We start from the raw sequence: 15,320 nt of genomic DNA, 5'->3' as shown, positions 1-15,320 counted from the left end.
CTTGAATCAGGGACAATTTGGAGTCTGTCACTGTGGGTTCACTAGTGTGATGGCCTGATGTTCTGCTCTGCTGAAAGCCCTGAGACGGATTGAGAGGAGTTGGCAGGAATTTAACCAAATCCAGGCCCTCAAAGTAAACATTATAAAGGTCTCACTCTCTAGCTTGGCATTTCCCAAAACCCACAACAGTGAACCTTGGTCTCATCCTAGACACTCCCCAACTCTGACACCTTTCATAATATGTCCCTTTCCCCAAAACCCACTTGGGGACAGCAGCTGGGTGGAAAAACCAATGGCTTGGGACAGCAGGTGCGACATGGGCCTGAAGGGAGTCCAAGTCATACCATCCTGTTCCCAGCTGGAGCATCAGTGTCGTGTGACTGGACAACTCAGACCACATTCTCTTAGCACTCATGGCTTGGTGCTGGGGATTCAGAGAAAACTAAGATATATCCCAGCTGGCCCTTGAGGGGCACCCAGTATCCTTGGGGAGAGAAATACAGCATAGATATGCTCCACAGAGTAAGATGAGCATTATACAAGAACTGGCAAGATGCCTAGGGGAGTTTGGAGCAAGATTCACCAGATCAGTTTGGAGAACGCTGCAAAGGCTGAACAGGGTGCCCAAGGGAAGGGCTTTGAAAGATGAATGCAGGGGAGCTGGAGTGATGGAATTCCAGGTGGAAGGCACAGCCTTGAGCAAAGGCATGGCAGTGGGAGAGTGCAGGGCGTGGCTGTGGAATGTGGATCAGCCTGGATTGGCTAGAACATGGGCTACTTGATGAAGGGAAGAGGCTCAGGAGGCTGGAGAGGTGGGAGTAGGTTGGAGTCAAATCATGAAAAGCTCGTCATGCCTGGCTGATGAATTGGTCAAGAATCCGTACATAGGTCAGGGAAGTTGGTGAGTATCTCTGAGTATGCTGGGGAGTGATGTGGTCAGGTGTACATGTCGGTGGAATCTAAGGAGCAGAGGTGGAGAGGCCTGAAGCAGGAAACCAGGCAGGAGGCTGCTCTGGTGGTCCCGGCAAGAGTCACAAGGGCTGGAACGAGGGTGATGCCCATGGAAGGAGACGTTTCGGAACACTGCAGCCTCAGACCCTAATGCCTGCCCCAGCAGGCTGTTCCACCCTCATCTGCTGGGCCTCTGCTGCACTGTGCTTTCTCTCTCCCTGCGATGCCCCTCCACTCCCTCTCTTCACCAAGCTAGCTCCTCCCTGGTCTCTCAGACTCAGTTCAGGACCACCTCCTCCAGGAAGCCCAGGGCTGAGGAAGGTGACCACACCACTGAGATGTGTATCTCCCCTGTGGCTGTGAGCCCCTGTGGGCTGGGATTGCACCGTCATTGTCTCAGGATACCCAGTCCCCAGCACAACAGGAACATAGAATATTTTCCCTGTGCATGAGGCAGGAAAGGAGGATTTGGAGAAAGCCAGGGAGGGAAGGTTTGTCCCCACCTTGTACTGTGAATACCAGAGAGAGACTGTGCTGCTATGACAAACAGGTACCACCACAAGCAGTTACTGAGTTTGGGCTACAGGAGTGCCTTTGGACGTCAGCATTAATGCCCTATAAAGTTGACTGGGGAAATGGCAGCTATTGCGTTTCACCAGCCCTGCATCAAGGTCAGGGCAGCTGAGCCAAAGGCCTAGCACTTTGTGGAGAGAAAGCAAAGAGGGGGAGGAAGAGTCCCAGAGTGTGTGTGTTAGGGCAGAGGCTGTGTCTGGAGGGGGTGGGGCTCTTAGAGGTTTGGATCCTGCTGGTCCCTTTGTAACGTCAAGACACGCTGTGACTGGGGCAAGAGTTGGCTCACCCCGCTGCCCCTGCCACACCCTCAGGCTAAAGTATGTGAGAAGAGTGCTCCACTGCATCATTTCCAGTGGGATCTGGAAGCTGCTGGCCAGTAATGCAGAAGCAGAACTCTGTATATTGGGAGGGGACCATAAGTGCCTAAGTTTTTCATAAGGAGAAACAGACCTGGCAGATAACTGGAAAATAAAATCCTCAAGTCCAGTTAAAAACTTTTGTTTTCCAGTCAAATCCCTTGTAAAAGGCAACTAGGGGAGTTGCTGGCCTGTGAAAGATTTGGCCTGGCCTGGCCTGATGTGGAGGCGGGTGGGTGTCTAGGGCACGCTTAGGTTAAATTGTTTGAAATGGGAGGAGGGAAGAGGAGTCAGCTGGAAGTTCGAAAAGTGAGGCCACTTTGGTTTCACTCCTACCCTGGGACAATTACTCAATGGCCCTGGGCCTCGGTTTCTCCATGTGTAAACTGAGACTCATTTGACAAGCAGGGGAGTGGACAGCTGGCTTCCTAACACTTGGGGAGGCAACCTGGCTCTCACGTGCGGCCACATCTGGTTTCCAGGATCTGTTCCCAGAGGACGGCAGTCAGGTGGGATGGAAAATTTTCTGTGGGATGGAAGTCAAGAGTCCTGGGCTCTCGGTCCAGCATATGACTTCAGGCGAGGCCCCTCCCTTCCCCAGCCCTCGGCTTCTTCCAATCCCTGGTAAAGAGGTTGTACCACCTGTCCTGTCCTCTTCCAAGAAGCTGTGTGCAATTCAGTCACAGAATAGGAACCTGGGACCACCAGAGCCCAGACCCAGGCATCACGTTTTGCATTCCCTCGTTCTTAGATATAGCTGATGTATTTGGGAAAAATGATAAAAATTCCTTGTTTTTTGTCACTGTGAGGAACCAGGTTAAGGGTTTTGCATGGTTTTATGCATGGTGAGCCACCAGTCTGAAGATAGTTATAAAGATCCTTGACCATGCTAATATATATACATGCTAATTATATACAGTGTCATTTTTATGTAAGCTCAGCCTTCCCAGCTGTGAGGCTAACAAGCTATGTGACTTTGGGCCAGTGACTTCAGTTTTCTATGCCTCAGTTTCCCCATTGGAAAATGAAAAAAATCATTGGTCTAGAGGATCTTTTAGGGCTTTATATTTCCGAGCTGCCAGGAGTCTATGATCCTTTTAATGCATTGTGTGTGTGTGCATATCTGCACATGTGTGCACATGTGTGATCATGTGTGTGCCTGTGTGTGCGTGTATATGTACATGTGTGTGCATGTGTGTTGCCTATGTGTGCGCATCTGAACCAGCCCACAAGGTTCTAGCCAGGATGGCTTCTCACGTAGCCCTATCTATAGCAACGATAACTGTGCAGATACTTGATATTTAGCTTTACTGGCACCTGTTTGCAGGGTGTTAGAGCTCCTAACGGCACAGTTAAGGATCTGTCCAAGTTTCCATTGTCCTTTGAACAACTGGACTCCAGAGTGTGGGTGTGAAAATTAGACTGTGATGTTAGCCTGCCAAGCTGCACATCCGAGTTATAATTCTACAACATTTAAGGGGGGGGGTCACCATTTTAAAAATCAGGAGTTGGGAACTGCATACAGGAAAGGTTGCCTAATTTCCACCTCTATAGTCATTTTCAAGAACAAATTAAACTTTCTATTTTCAAAATTTTAAAAATTCTAAATTTAAAACCTATGTGTACACCTCTTGCTTTCTCTAGCCCAACACCTGATATGGGCAGGACACACAGTAAATATCTGAGAAATAAATGAATGAATATTTTGGCTTTCTTACATGGAATTTTAGTTTGCTGGGAACCTTAGATCAGATGTGGCATAATGGCAGTTTATGGGCTGAGTGTGCCTTGCAGATATGTTTTATTTGGCCTGAACATTGTTATTAAAATATTTGGACTACGTGTCAATATTTTAAAATCAGGAGATTTCACACAAAACTGAGCAGATCTAATAACATCCACATTCCTACATGTCAGCAGTCCACTGGAGCTGGGTAGTGTGGAGGCACGAACGCTCCAGTATGCCCCAGTCCCCACCACTCCCAGGTAACTCACAGCTATTATACAATTTTAGCCTAAGATCAGAGATAATCTAGAATTTCCTCCTCCTTAAAACCTGCACTAAATTTCCTGTCAGGTAATGATAAAAAGATCATCCAGGTATTAGTCACTGCCCTCCTCAGATGAGCAAATTTCCAATTGTTAAATAAGGACATGAAGATTTCCTCGGATTTCTATATACAAATCTCACAACCTGTCTTTGGGGTGAGGATGTTTGTGTGACAAGTGCATGTGACTTTCAGTGCCTCTAATGAATTGATGGCTGCTTTGGTGGGGTCAGACTGATGCTTCCCTTTGAACTAACTACAAAAAAAAAGCACTTGCCCAGCAAATTTATCCTGTGAACATTTTAAGATTGAGATTTAAATTCCTTATAGGTTAAATGAGTTCAATTTCCCACAGGCACCATGAAAGTATACCTTTAAATATAATGTATAGGCTTGTTATAGATTCTTCTTTGCTATTCAGTAAAGTACACCTTCTCCTCCCTTTAGGATCTTGATTACCATGTGTTTAGTGAATAACTATGTGTAATTAAGATTTTTCTCTAGGCCAGGCGCGGTGGCTCATGCCTGTAATCCCAGCAGTTTGGGAGGCCAACGTGGGTGGATCACGAGGTCAGGAGTTTGAGCCCAGCCTGGCCAACACGGTGAAACCCCATCTCTACTAAAAATACAAAAAAAAAAAAAAAAAAAAAAGAAATTAGCCAGGCATGGTGGCATGCACCTGTAATCCCAGCTACTCAGGAGGCTGAGGCAGGAGAATAACTTGAACCTGGCAGGTGGAGGTTGCAGTGAGCTGAGAAAGCACCACTGCACTCCAGCCCGGCCAGCAGAGCCAGACTCCATCTCAAAAACAAAACAAAACAGACAAACAAACAAACAAAACAGATCAACAAAGAAAAACTTTAATTTTACTCTACTTTCTCCATTCACCTCTCATCTCCCTGGTTACTCCAATTTTTTAAATTTCTCTCTGTGGGGTCATAGCCCTACATGTTAACACACTGCCTGGATACATAGCATTCATTTAGCAGATGTTTATTGAATGAATAAGAAATAAGATAATGAGAGGTGCTTTTCTATGCATGCGTGATCACCAAATAGTCTCCTGGCCAGAGCCAACAACAGAATGGTTGTGGGAACTCTTTCCCTCACCTATTGAGTAGCCCGGGTCTGAGAGTCAGTATTAGGTTCTAATAATCATGAGAGCTCTATGGCGATATTTTCAGGTTCAGTTAACTTCTCCACAAGTAATTTACATAATAAGATAAATCACATTGTAAAACAGGCACCATTTGAAATTTGGCCAGCTCTAGCCTGGCCAGTCTCAGCATCACTGTGAACCACTGGCACATGAAGAGCCTTCTGTCCTCAGCATTCCATGACCATTTGGTGCAGTTACTGCATTAGCCACTTTTATCATTTTCCCATAGATGACATATGCCATTTAAAAAATAACAGCTTTTTGGAGATACAATTCACATAGCATACAATCATCCACTTAAAGTGCACCATTCAGGCCAGGCGCGGTGGCTCACGCCTGTAATCCCAGCACTTTGGGAGGCTGAGGCGGGCGGATCACGAGGTCAGAAGATCGAGATCATCCTGGCTAACACTGTGAAACCCCGTCTCTACTAAAAATACAAAAAATTAGCTGGGCGTGGTGGCAGGCGCCTGTAGTCCCAGCTACTCAGTAGGCTGAAGCAGGCAAATGGCATGAACCCGGAGGGGCGGGGTGGGGGCAGGGATGCGGAGCTTGCAGTGAGCCGAGATCACGCCACTGCACTCCAGCCTGGGTGGCAGAGCGAGACTCCATCTCAAAAAAAAAAAAAGAAAAAAAGAAAAGAAAAATGCGCCATTCATTGGCTTGTTCTTTTAGCATATTCACAGAGTCGTGTAACCACTATGATCAATTTTAGAACATTTTCATCACCTCAAAAAGAAACCTCATGCCCATTAGCTGTCACTGTCCATCTCCCTTCAACCTTCCCAACTGTATTAGCCTGTTCAGGCTGCTCTAACAAAATACCACAGACTAGGTGGCTTAAACAACAGAAACTTATTTTTGCACAATTCCAGAGGCTTAGAAGTCCCAGATCAGGGTCTTGAGGAGTGAGTTTCTGGTAGAGGCTTTCTTGCTGACTTACAGACAGCAACTTCTCTCTGTGTGTTCTCATGGTGACTGGTTGCGGAAGGACGTGTTGCAGCAGCTGTCTGGTATCTCTTCTTATAGGGACACCAATCCTATCAGATCAGGGTTCCACCCTTATGACCTCATTTGACTTTAATTATCTCCTTACAGGCCCTGTCTCCAATTATAGTCACTCTGGGGGTGAGGGCTTCAACATATGAATTGGAGGCACACATTCCAGTCCATAACACTAGCCCTAGGCAACCACTAATCTACTTTCTGTCTCTACAGATTTGACTGTTCTGTACGTTTCATATATTGTATGGAATTGTATAATACCTGGCCTTTTGTATCTGGCTTCTTATACTTAGTATGATGTTTTCAAGGGTCATTCATGTTGTAATACTACTTTTTTTTCACAGCTGAATAATATTCAATCGTATGGATATACCACATTTGGTTTATCCATTCATTAGCTGGTGAACCTTAGACGAAACATTAAACATTGTTTTGTACTTTTGTTATTATGAATAATGCTGTTATAAACATTCATGTACAAGCATTTGGGTGGACATACATCTGCTGCATCATATGGTAACTTTATGTTTAACTTTTTGAGAAATTGCACAACTATTTTCCGAAAGGGTTGTATCATTTTACATTCCTACCAGCAGTGTATGAGAGTTCTAGTTTCTCTATATTCTCATCAATACTTGTTATTATCTGTGTTTTTTTATTATTGCCATCCTGCTGGCTGTGAAATGGTATCTCATTCTAGATTTGATTTGCATTTCCCTAATGGATAATAACATTGAGCATTTTTTCATGAGCTTTTTGGCCATTTTTATATAATCTTTGGAAAAATGTCTATCCAGATCACTTGCCCATTTTAAAAAATTTATTTATTTTTATTTTTTTGAGATGGAGCTCTGTCACCCAGGCTGGAGTGCATTGGCACAATCTCAGCTCACTGCAATCTCCGCCTCCTAAGTTCAAATGATCCTCCCGCCTTAGCCTCACGTGTAGCTGGGACTACAGATGTGCGCCACCATGCCCGGCTAATTTTTGTATTTTTAGTAGAGATGGGGTTTCACCATGTTGGCCAGGCTGGTCTCGAACTCCTGACCTCAGGTGACCCACCCGCCTGGGCCTCCCAAAGTGCTGGGATTACAGGTGTGAGTCACCACGCCTGGCCCATTTTTAAATTGGGTTATTTGTCATATATTATTGAGTTGTAAGAGATTTTTATGTATTCCAGATATGAAACTCTTATGAGATACATGATTTACAAATATTTCCTCCCAATCTGTGGTTTGTCTTCTCACTAGTGTCCTTCATAGCACAAATGTTTTTAATTTTAATGAAGTCCAAGTCATCTACTTTTTTATTTTGTTGCTTATTGCTTTGATATCTTATCTAAGAAACCATTGCCTAATCCAGAATCAGAAGGATTTATGCCTATGTTTTCTTCCAAATGTTTTATAGTTTAGTTCTTATATCTAGGTCTTTGATTCACTTTGAGTTAATTTTTATATATAATGGGAGATCACATGCTGTTTTTGAAAATGAGTTAAAGTGATAAACAATCAGGAGTTTAAAAATATGCAGCTATCTTTGGTTTTACTGACAATCATGTGATATTTTGTTAAACATACCATTTAATAGAAAGAAAACAAACTTCAACCTCTAATGAGGCTGATATTCTCAATATTTACTTTAAAAATGTGATAAGCTTAGAGTTATTAGAAAAGGCTTTTGACATTTTTGTTTTTGCAAATCAACTGCTTTCAATAAAGACTTGAATAAATGAAGCCATATTTTTATGTTCTGTAAATAATATTTTTGAAATACATTAAAAACATCTTTATTATATAACATGTTATAATTATATGGCTTTTTGTTTAATGCAGTGGCTCTCAATTAGGGGCAATTTTGCCCCTCAAAGGAAATGTCGTGGCTGGGCACAGAGGCTCACGCCTATAATTCCAGCACTTTGGGAGGCCGAGGCCGGTGGATCACCTGAGGTCAGGAGTTCAAGACCAGCCTGACCAACATGGTGAAACCCTACCTCTACTAAAAATACAAAAATTAGCTGGGCATGGTGGTGGGCATCTGTAGTCCCAGCTACTCGGGAGGCTGAGACAGAATTGCTTGAACCCGGGAGGCAGAGGTTGCAGTGAGCCGAGATCACGCCACTGCACTCCAGCCTGGGCAACAGAGTGAGACTCCATCTCAAAAAAAAAAGAAAAAAAATAAAAGAAATGTGGCAATGTTTGGAGACATTTTTGGTTGTCACAACTGGGGGCAGTGCTACTAGTATCTAGGAGATAGAGAGCAGAAAGGCTGCTAAACAATCTCCAGTGGGTAGAGCGGCCTCCATGACAAGGAAGTGTCCAGCCCAGAATGTCAGTTGTGTTGAGGTTGAGAAACTCTGCTTTAACTAAATCCGTGGCCTCTACCAGATAGATTCGAAAAGAGATGAGAGTTTGCAAACCCTTCTCCCCTCAGTTACAACCCCTGAATTTCTTCCATCGCAATACTTAGCCTTTCTGGGGCCAGAACATGCCCCAGCATCTTACTGCCATTAAAACCCTTTATGGTAATGAAAATCTGTAGGCCTTCCCTGTGGGGATCCTTAAGAAGCATAAGCACTTGCTTTCAGTGCTTAATTCATTTTATAATTATGTGTTTTAGTTTTTTGAATTTATATTTGGATTATACATTCCCTGTTAAACATACATATTTGGGTAACCAATCTCCTATTAACATATATTTTACCTGATTATATAACAATAGAAGGGATCATAAGTAACAATTTTTGACCATTTACTATGTTAGGCACAATGCTGAGCACACTTTCTGCATTATCTAGTTTAATTTTCTCAACCACTCTATGAGAGAGCAACTCTCATTATTCACATTACAGCCATGGAAACTGAGGCACAATGAGATTTAGGGGACTTGCCCAAGATTGTGTAGTTGGATCATCATTACTCCAAGTCAGGGCTTAAGCCTGATGTAGAGTAACTGTGAAGTGCAGGCATGTCACAAAGACTTTGGATTATTCATTATGGGTAGTCACACATTGACGTTTGCAGGGCAATGAGGTATTGTCTCACTCTCTTGCATCACTGTAAGCTCCCTGCTGTGGAAGAGAAGGCGTGGGCACACACAGCTAGCTACAGGAAGTCCCATCAAACCTGGGACATGCCCACAGAAGCATGGCTCACCCGGGAGCATCACCCGTCCTGCCTATCATGGTGGACAATATCTGAGAACTGCTGCTTAAGGAAAACTGGGATGTGTGGAGCATCACTTATGTTCCTGATACCCCCCACCCCAAAGTCAGTCAGGCCTTATTTTCTGCCTACTGTCCTCTCATAAAAAGCTCCAACTCCCAGTGTCTCTTTTGATCTGTGGCCTAAATCTGTCTGCAAGTACACCAGCACCACCTGCCAAGCCCATTATCTGTCTGTCCCGGCTCTGTGCTGGGTGGGCCCTGCTCACTTACAGCCCTCCCAGAGGCAAGATCACACTGCGGTCTCCTGAACTTACAGCCACGACTCTTACTGAAACAGCACTGTGGTGTTATGCATAGTACACCTTTTAAAAAATGATGCATTAGTTAGGCCGGACGTGGTGGTTCACGCCTGTAATCCCAGGGCTTAGGAAGGCCGAGGCAGGTGGATCATGAGGTCAGGAGTTCAAGACCAGCCTAGCCAATATGGTGAAGCCCCGTCTTTACTAAAAATACAAAAATTAGCCAGGTGTGGTGGCATGTGCCTGTAGTCCCAGCTACTCGGGAGGCTGAGGCAGAAGAATTGCTTGAACCCGGGAGGCGGAGGTTGCATTGAGCTGAGATCACGCCACTGCACTCCAGCCTGGGTGACAGAGAAAGACTTTGTCTCAAAAAAAAAAAAAAAGTAAAAAAAAATAAAAAAGATTCCTTAAACAATAGTATTCCCTCCCAAGATGTATCCCTCTATGTGCCAGTCATACAGTGATCTTCATATGCCTGATAACATTCCCCTCACAGAGGCGGCTTTCAGAAAAGGATATGGAGTTTGTGAGAGTGACTGAAGATATGCATTTTGATGGTACAAAGATTGGAAGTGGGGCTGGGAACGGTAATCCCAGCACTTTGGGAGGCTGAGGCAGGCAGATCACTTGAGGTCGGGAGTTTGAGATCAGCCTGGCCAATATGGTGAAACCCCGTCTCTACTAAAAATACAAAAAATTAGCCAGGCATGGTGTCGGGCACCTGTAATCCCAGCCACTCAGGAGGCTGAGGCAGGAGAATTGCTGAAACCTGGGAGGCAGAGGTTGCAGTGAGCCGAGATCGCGCCACGGCACTCCAGCCTGGGCGCAACAGAGCGAGAGTCCATCTCAAAAAAAAAAAAAAAAAAAGGTTGGAGGTGGAATGACTCTTCAATTTAGTCAGTTTGAGGGTGCGTATCTTTTGGGTGATGTTCTACCCATACCAGCCACCCATGTATTCCCCTAGCTCTGCAAATGCAGGGAACAGGGAGCACACAACAATTAGAAATGAAGATCATCCTCCTCCAGTAAATCTGAAGAAGGACCCTGGTTTTTGTTCTAGATCTGTCCTGAAATTCCTTGGGCAAATCTTTCCTTGCTCCATGCCTCAGCTTCCCCTAATGGGAGAGTGTATGCACTAGATGATCTCTAAGCATCCTTGCAGCTATAAACTTCTTTGACTCCCTAGGGTACCAGGGGTTGAGTTAAAGTGAAGCCCATGAGGGTAACTCCAATCCCCCCTAATAGGAATCTGCTTTAGCAGTAAGCCCACACCTAGAAGCCTGCTTATGTTTGAAGAAGAGAAGGGAACAATTGGTTGATGTTATGTTTCTTGAGATACCCATCTCCAGGGGCGACATTCAAAATATTTAACCACCAGTGTTTGTGAGCACAGACCCGTCAGGAGGTTAGAAGGCAGCGGGTAGGGCCAGCAGGGGCTGTGGCCAGAGAGCATGCCCCGTCCTTCTCTTAGCTCTGCAGGGCACTGCTCAACTCGCTGCTTTCCTGGGCCTTTCTCCAGCTTTTTTTTTTTTTTTTGGTCTGCCTCTTCCTGCCTGATTCTCCATCCAGGGCCCCAGCTTAACCCCCTTTTGGCTCCTTCTCTCTCCAGCCACTTGATACTCAACTCAAGTCCTGTAAATATCTTTATGCATCCAAACAACATCTCAATCATATTCATCACTCAACAGATGCTCTTTCAGTGCCCTCTGTCCTCAGGCTGGAGTCAGCTGCCTTGACCCCTCACCTCCTCTCCTTCAAAAATGTTAGAGGCAGGGATGCACTGGAGGATTGAGAGACCTGAGTCCTAGCCTCTCTCTGCCGCTTGTCTGCCTTTCACCTTGGGCAAGTCCCTCCCCGTCCTGGGGTTTCAGATTCCTTACATGTAAAACGAGGGACACCATGGATTCTATGAGCTCTGAGGTCCCTTCTGTTCAATGATGAGTTTCTGGAGAAGTGCAAGTCTTCAGCAGCTGACCACTCTCTCTTTCTTTCTCTCTCTTTCTCTCTCTCCTGCCCCCCACAACCTCCACTGTAGAATGCACTGCTGCCTGCAGGCCTGAGGCAGAAGGATCAGACCACCAAGGCGCCCACGGGCCCCTTTAAAAGAGAGGAGCTCTTGGATCACTTGGAAAAGCAAGCAAAGGAGTTTAAGGACCGAGAAGATCTGGTCCCCTACACAGGGGAAAAACGAGGTACTGAACAATGTTGCTGTTATAATATGCCACTCCCCATGCACCACTGAGTGCCGACTGTATGCCAGGCCCTGTGTTGGGCCAAATGTGACTGGGCCTCCTTGTCCTCATCCCTGCCTGGCCAAAACACCCAAACCCAACTTCAAAAGCATCTATAGATGATGTAGATTTCATGAAGTTTTGGGGGTAGACTGAAGAAAGACTCCTATCCACTCAAATCAGCAAAACTTTTCCCTAAACCTTCTTTCACTAGGATATCCTGATTATTTTTTTATGCAAACCTAAACAGTTTTGAGAGTAAAAGAAGAAACTGTTAATAGTGACATCAGGACTTTGGGAAACCGAGGCAGGCAGACCACCTGAGGTCAGAAGTTCAAGACCAGCCTGGCCAACATGGCAAAACCTTGTCTCTACTAAAAATACAAAAATTAGCCGAGCATGGTGGCACGAGCCTGTAGTCCCAGCTACTCAGGAGGCTGAGGCAGGAGAATCGCGTGAACCCAGGAGGTGGAGGTTGCAGTGAGCCAAGATCGCACCACTGCACTCCAGCCTGGGTGACAGAGTGAGACTCCGTCTCAAAAAAAAAAAAAAAAAAAATGACATCAGGACATGAAGCCTAAGCAGGGACCATCCTATGCAAACCAGGGACTAGAGATGCACTAACCATCTCCACCCAGATTCTCTCTGCTCTTTCTCCAAAGTTCCTCTCGCTGGCAGCTGCAGCTTCCCTTCCTTCATCTGTCCTGTTTTACTCTCTGCTTCAGCCTGAGACAAGCCATCTTGAAGGCCCCAGGAAACAGAGATGGCCTCCCTGACCATCCATTCTAGGACTTCCCGTTGCTCTCCAAACCCTCCGCCCCTCTCCAATATCCCCCTCATCCCATTGTTCCACAGGCCTCCTTCTGCTGTTCTCAAACTTTCCACCTCAGGACCTTTGCACGTACTCCCTATGCCTGGAGTGCTGGTCCTGCTGCCCAGCTCCATGCTGTCTTCTTCATGGCTGGCTCCTCCTGCCCGGTAAGATACAATAGTCAGAAACAGCCTGGAGCTAGATCTATTTCAGTTGCAATCCTGGCACTACCACTTACTAGCTGTGTGAACATATGTAAATGTTTTAACCTACTGTGCCTCCATTTCCTTCTCTGTAAAACAGGGATGATGAAAATACCAGCCTCATGAGGTTGTAATGAAGGTTAAGTGAGTTCATCTCTCTGTCAAGCGCTTAGAACAGCATCTGGCAGGAAATGAATGCTACTGAAGTATTAGTTGTTATTGTCCTTTGGGTCTCAACTGTACAGTCTTCTCTTTCAGGGAAGCCATCCCTGTCTACTCTGTTCAGGACAGGCAGTCCCTCTCCAACTCCCCCGCTTGGTTATTTTCCAACACAGGAGCCTGTGTGTGTCCTTCAGAGCAACTCACATCTTATCAGCATCTCTTCATTTTTCATCTATCTCTCTCACTAGCCTGTAAACTCCCTGAGGGCAACCACTTGGGCTGTTTTTGCTCAAGTGGTACTCCCAGCATGCAGCCAGCACGAGGCCTGCCATATAGTAGGGTTGAGTAGAGAGTTGTTGGATGAATGGATGAGCTAAAATTAAATAAATGTTTAGTGGATTTGTGCACTACTTCGTTAGAATACCAGCTACAGGAATGCAAAGACCGTATCTGTCTTGTTCATCATTCTGTTCCCGGCACCTAATAAATCCGTAGCACATAGAAGGCACTTAATAAATATTTGTTGAATGAAAGCACTAATTCTAATTAATTAATGGTGTAATTAATTGTTTCTTTTCGGTCTCTTCCATTCCCTCCACCCCTGAGAATGCATTGTGAGCCCCGGGTCCACATCTGTGGCTGGCTCCCCTGTATCACTGTTGTATTTGCTCAATGCCCGGCCCTAAGTAGCTGCTTCATAAAATGAGGACACACGCGGGGGTAGACATTGTGCAGAGGACTTTGAGCCATTCCAAACCCTGGACTTGGAGCTCAGTCCAGGTTTCACTGAAAACTGGAAGTCCAGGGAGGCCTAAGGGGCATCTAGATTATAGAACTTCTGAATTTTGAAAGGATTGCATGGTCAGAGGAATCCTGGAGGGGGTGGCCGGAGAGAAGTTGAGGACAAGGGCAGGGAGTGGGGATGGGCAGCAGACCTGGGTGGACACCTAGCGAGGTGAGTCATTGCTGGCGTCCACTTCCTCATGTACCCACACCCCTCCCAGGGGAGGACCTGGAGGATGGTGTGAGGGATGGGGAAGGGAGTCTGAACAGTACACAAATCAGTCCTGCCACTCCTCCAGCTCTGGACTGGGCAGAGCTGGGAGAAGCTCCCTAGCCTCCCAGAGCTGGACTGCCTTCATGAAAAACCAGGCTGACCAAGGAGAATAGTTAGCATTCATTCCACTTCCGTATAGCAACAAGCCCAAAAGGTTCATCATCATCGTCATCATCATCATCATCATCTTGGATATTTGAATGCCAGTTGTTGGAGTTCTTATGACTTGAATAAGTGGAGGTCTCAGAGCCAGTGGGGCAGGAGACCCTCCAGCTCTGACTGGCAGGCTCAGGGCCATTCACTCCAGCCTCTACCAAGCACTTCCCCCATACCAGGCCTAGAGTTAGCTTGGGCTGCCGGGAAACAGCACCCCACACTGCAAGACCTGATAGTATGTGGGAAGAGCCATAAACTGGCACAAAGCCCTGAGGAATTTGGAAAGGGAGGCCTTCTCATTCAAGTGGGAGAGACCAGAATATAGCTCTAGGCAGGATGTTTTCATTAGAATTAGATTTGGCTGCATGTGCTGGGGGGAAAATAAAAGTAACAGAGACTTAATCAAGGAGTTTAATTTTCTTAGGCATTCCAGGGCTAGTAAGGCATATTCCTTAGCATCGTGGATCACAACCCTTTCCAGCTTTTCATTCTGCCACCCCTACAACCTGTCTTTGTCCTCATGGTCTATCTGGCTGCTGAAGCTCCAGCCATCACATTCACATGCCACTAGTAAGATGAAGGGAAGAAGTCTAGGTACCTCTTACAGTGGCTCAGAGTCACCATCCTCACTGGAGGAAGCTGTTATGGGGTATAATAAACCACAGGTCTTAAATAATTATTGAATATTCATCTCAGCCATTGCATTAGTCATTTTAATACTTGAGTTCCTTTTTAGGAGTTTTATTTTCCTTGTGTGTTTTCCTCTTTTCTGGATCCCTGGAATCTGATATTAACAGAGGTTATGATACATTTTTTTCCCCAAATGATTCTGTTGTGTGTTTTGCTGATAGAGGTAATTGATATTTGCTGTAAACAGTTTACACAATAAAGCTAAGTAATTCAAAATCATTTCCTTCACTGAAAATAAGCACTGATCCCATTTTAGGGAATATCTTTCTGGACATTTCTCTATGCGCTTCCCACTCCCTCTCAACCTTCACCACTACGACCCTGGTGTTGCACCCACACCGACCTCCTAATCATCTCCGTACCTCCACCCACACTCCCTTCAGCTTATCCTCCATCAACAGCTACTGTGAGCTGTGTAGGTTTTTATAAATTGAGGCAAAACTTATATAACATAAA

General features: G+C 45.5%; 1 protein-coding gene across 1 annotated transcript in view; it reads left to right on the top strand.

Annotated features, from left to right (window-relative positions):
* Positions 1–15,320, top strand: part of TMOD1 (tropomodulin 1) — a 91,898-nt gene that overhangs the window by 31,721 nt on the left and 44,857 nt on the right. The window contains exon 3 of the mRNA XM_003260539.4: positions 11,590–11,746. Within this exon, the coding sequence (XP_003260587.1) occupies positions 11,590–11,746 (157 nt within the window). The remainder of the gene's footprint in view (positions 1–11,589; positions 11,747–15,320) is intronic.

The sequence above is a fragment of the Nomascus leucogenys genome, chromosome 1a (assembly GCF_006542625.1).
Source record: "Nomascus leucogenys isolate Asia chromosome 1a, Asia_NLE_v1, whole genome shotgun sequence".
In the NCBI taxonomy this organism is placed as follows: Eukaryota; Metazoa; Chordata; class Mammalia; order Primates; family Hylobatidae; genus Nomascus; species Nomascus leucogenys.
This window is presented reverse-complemented; position numbering and strand designations above follow the sequence as displayed.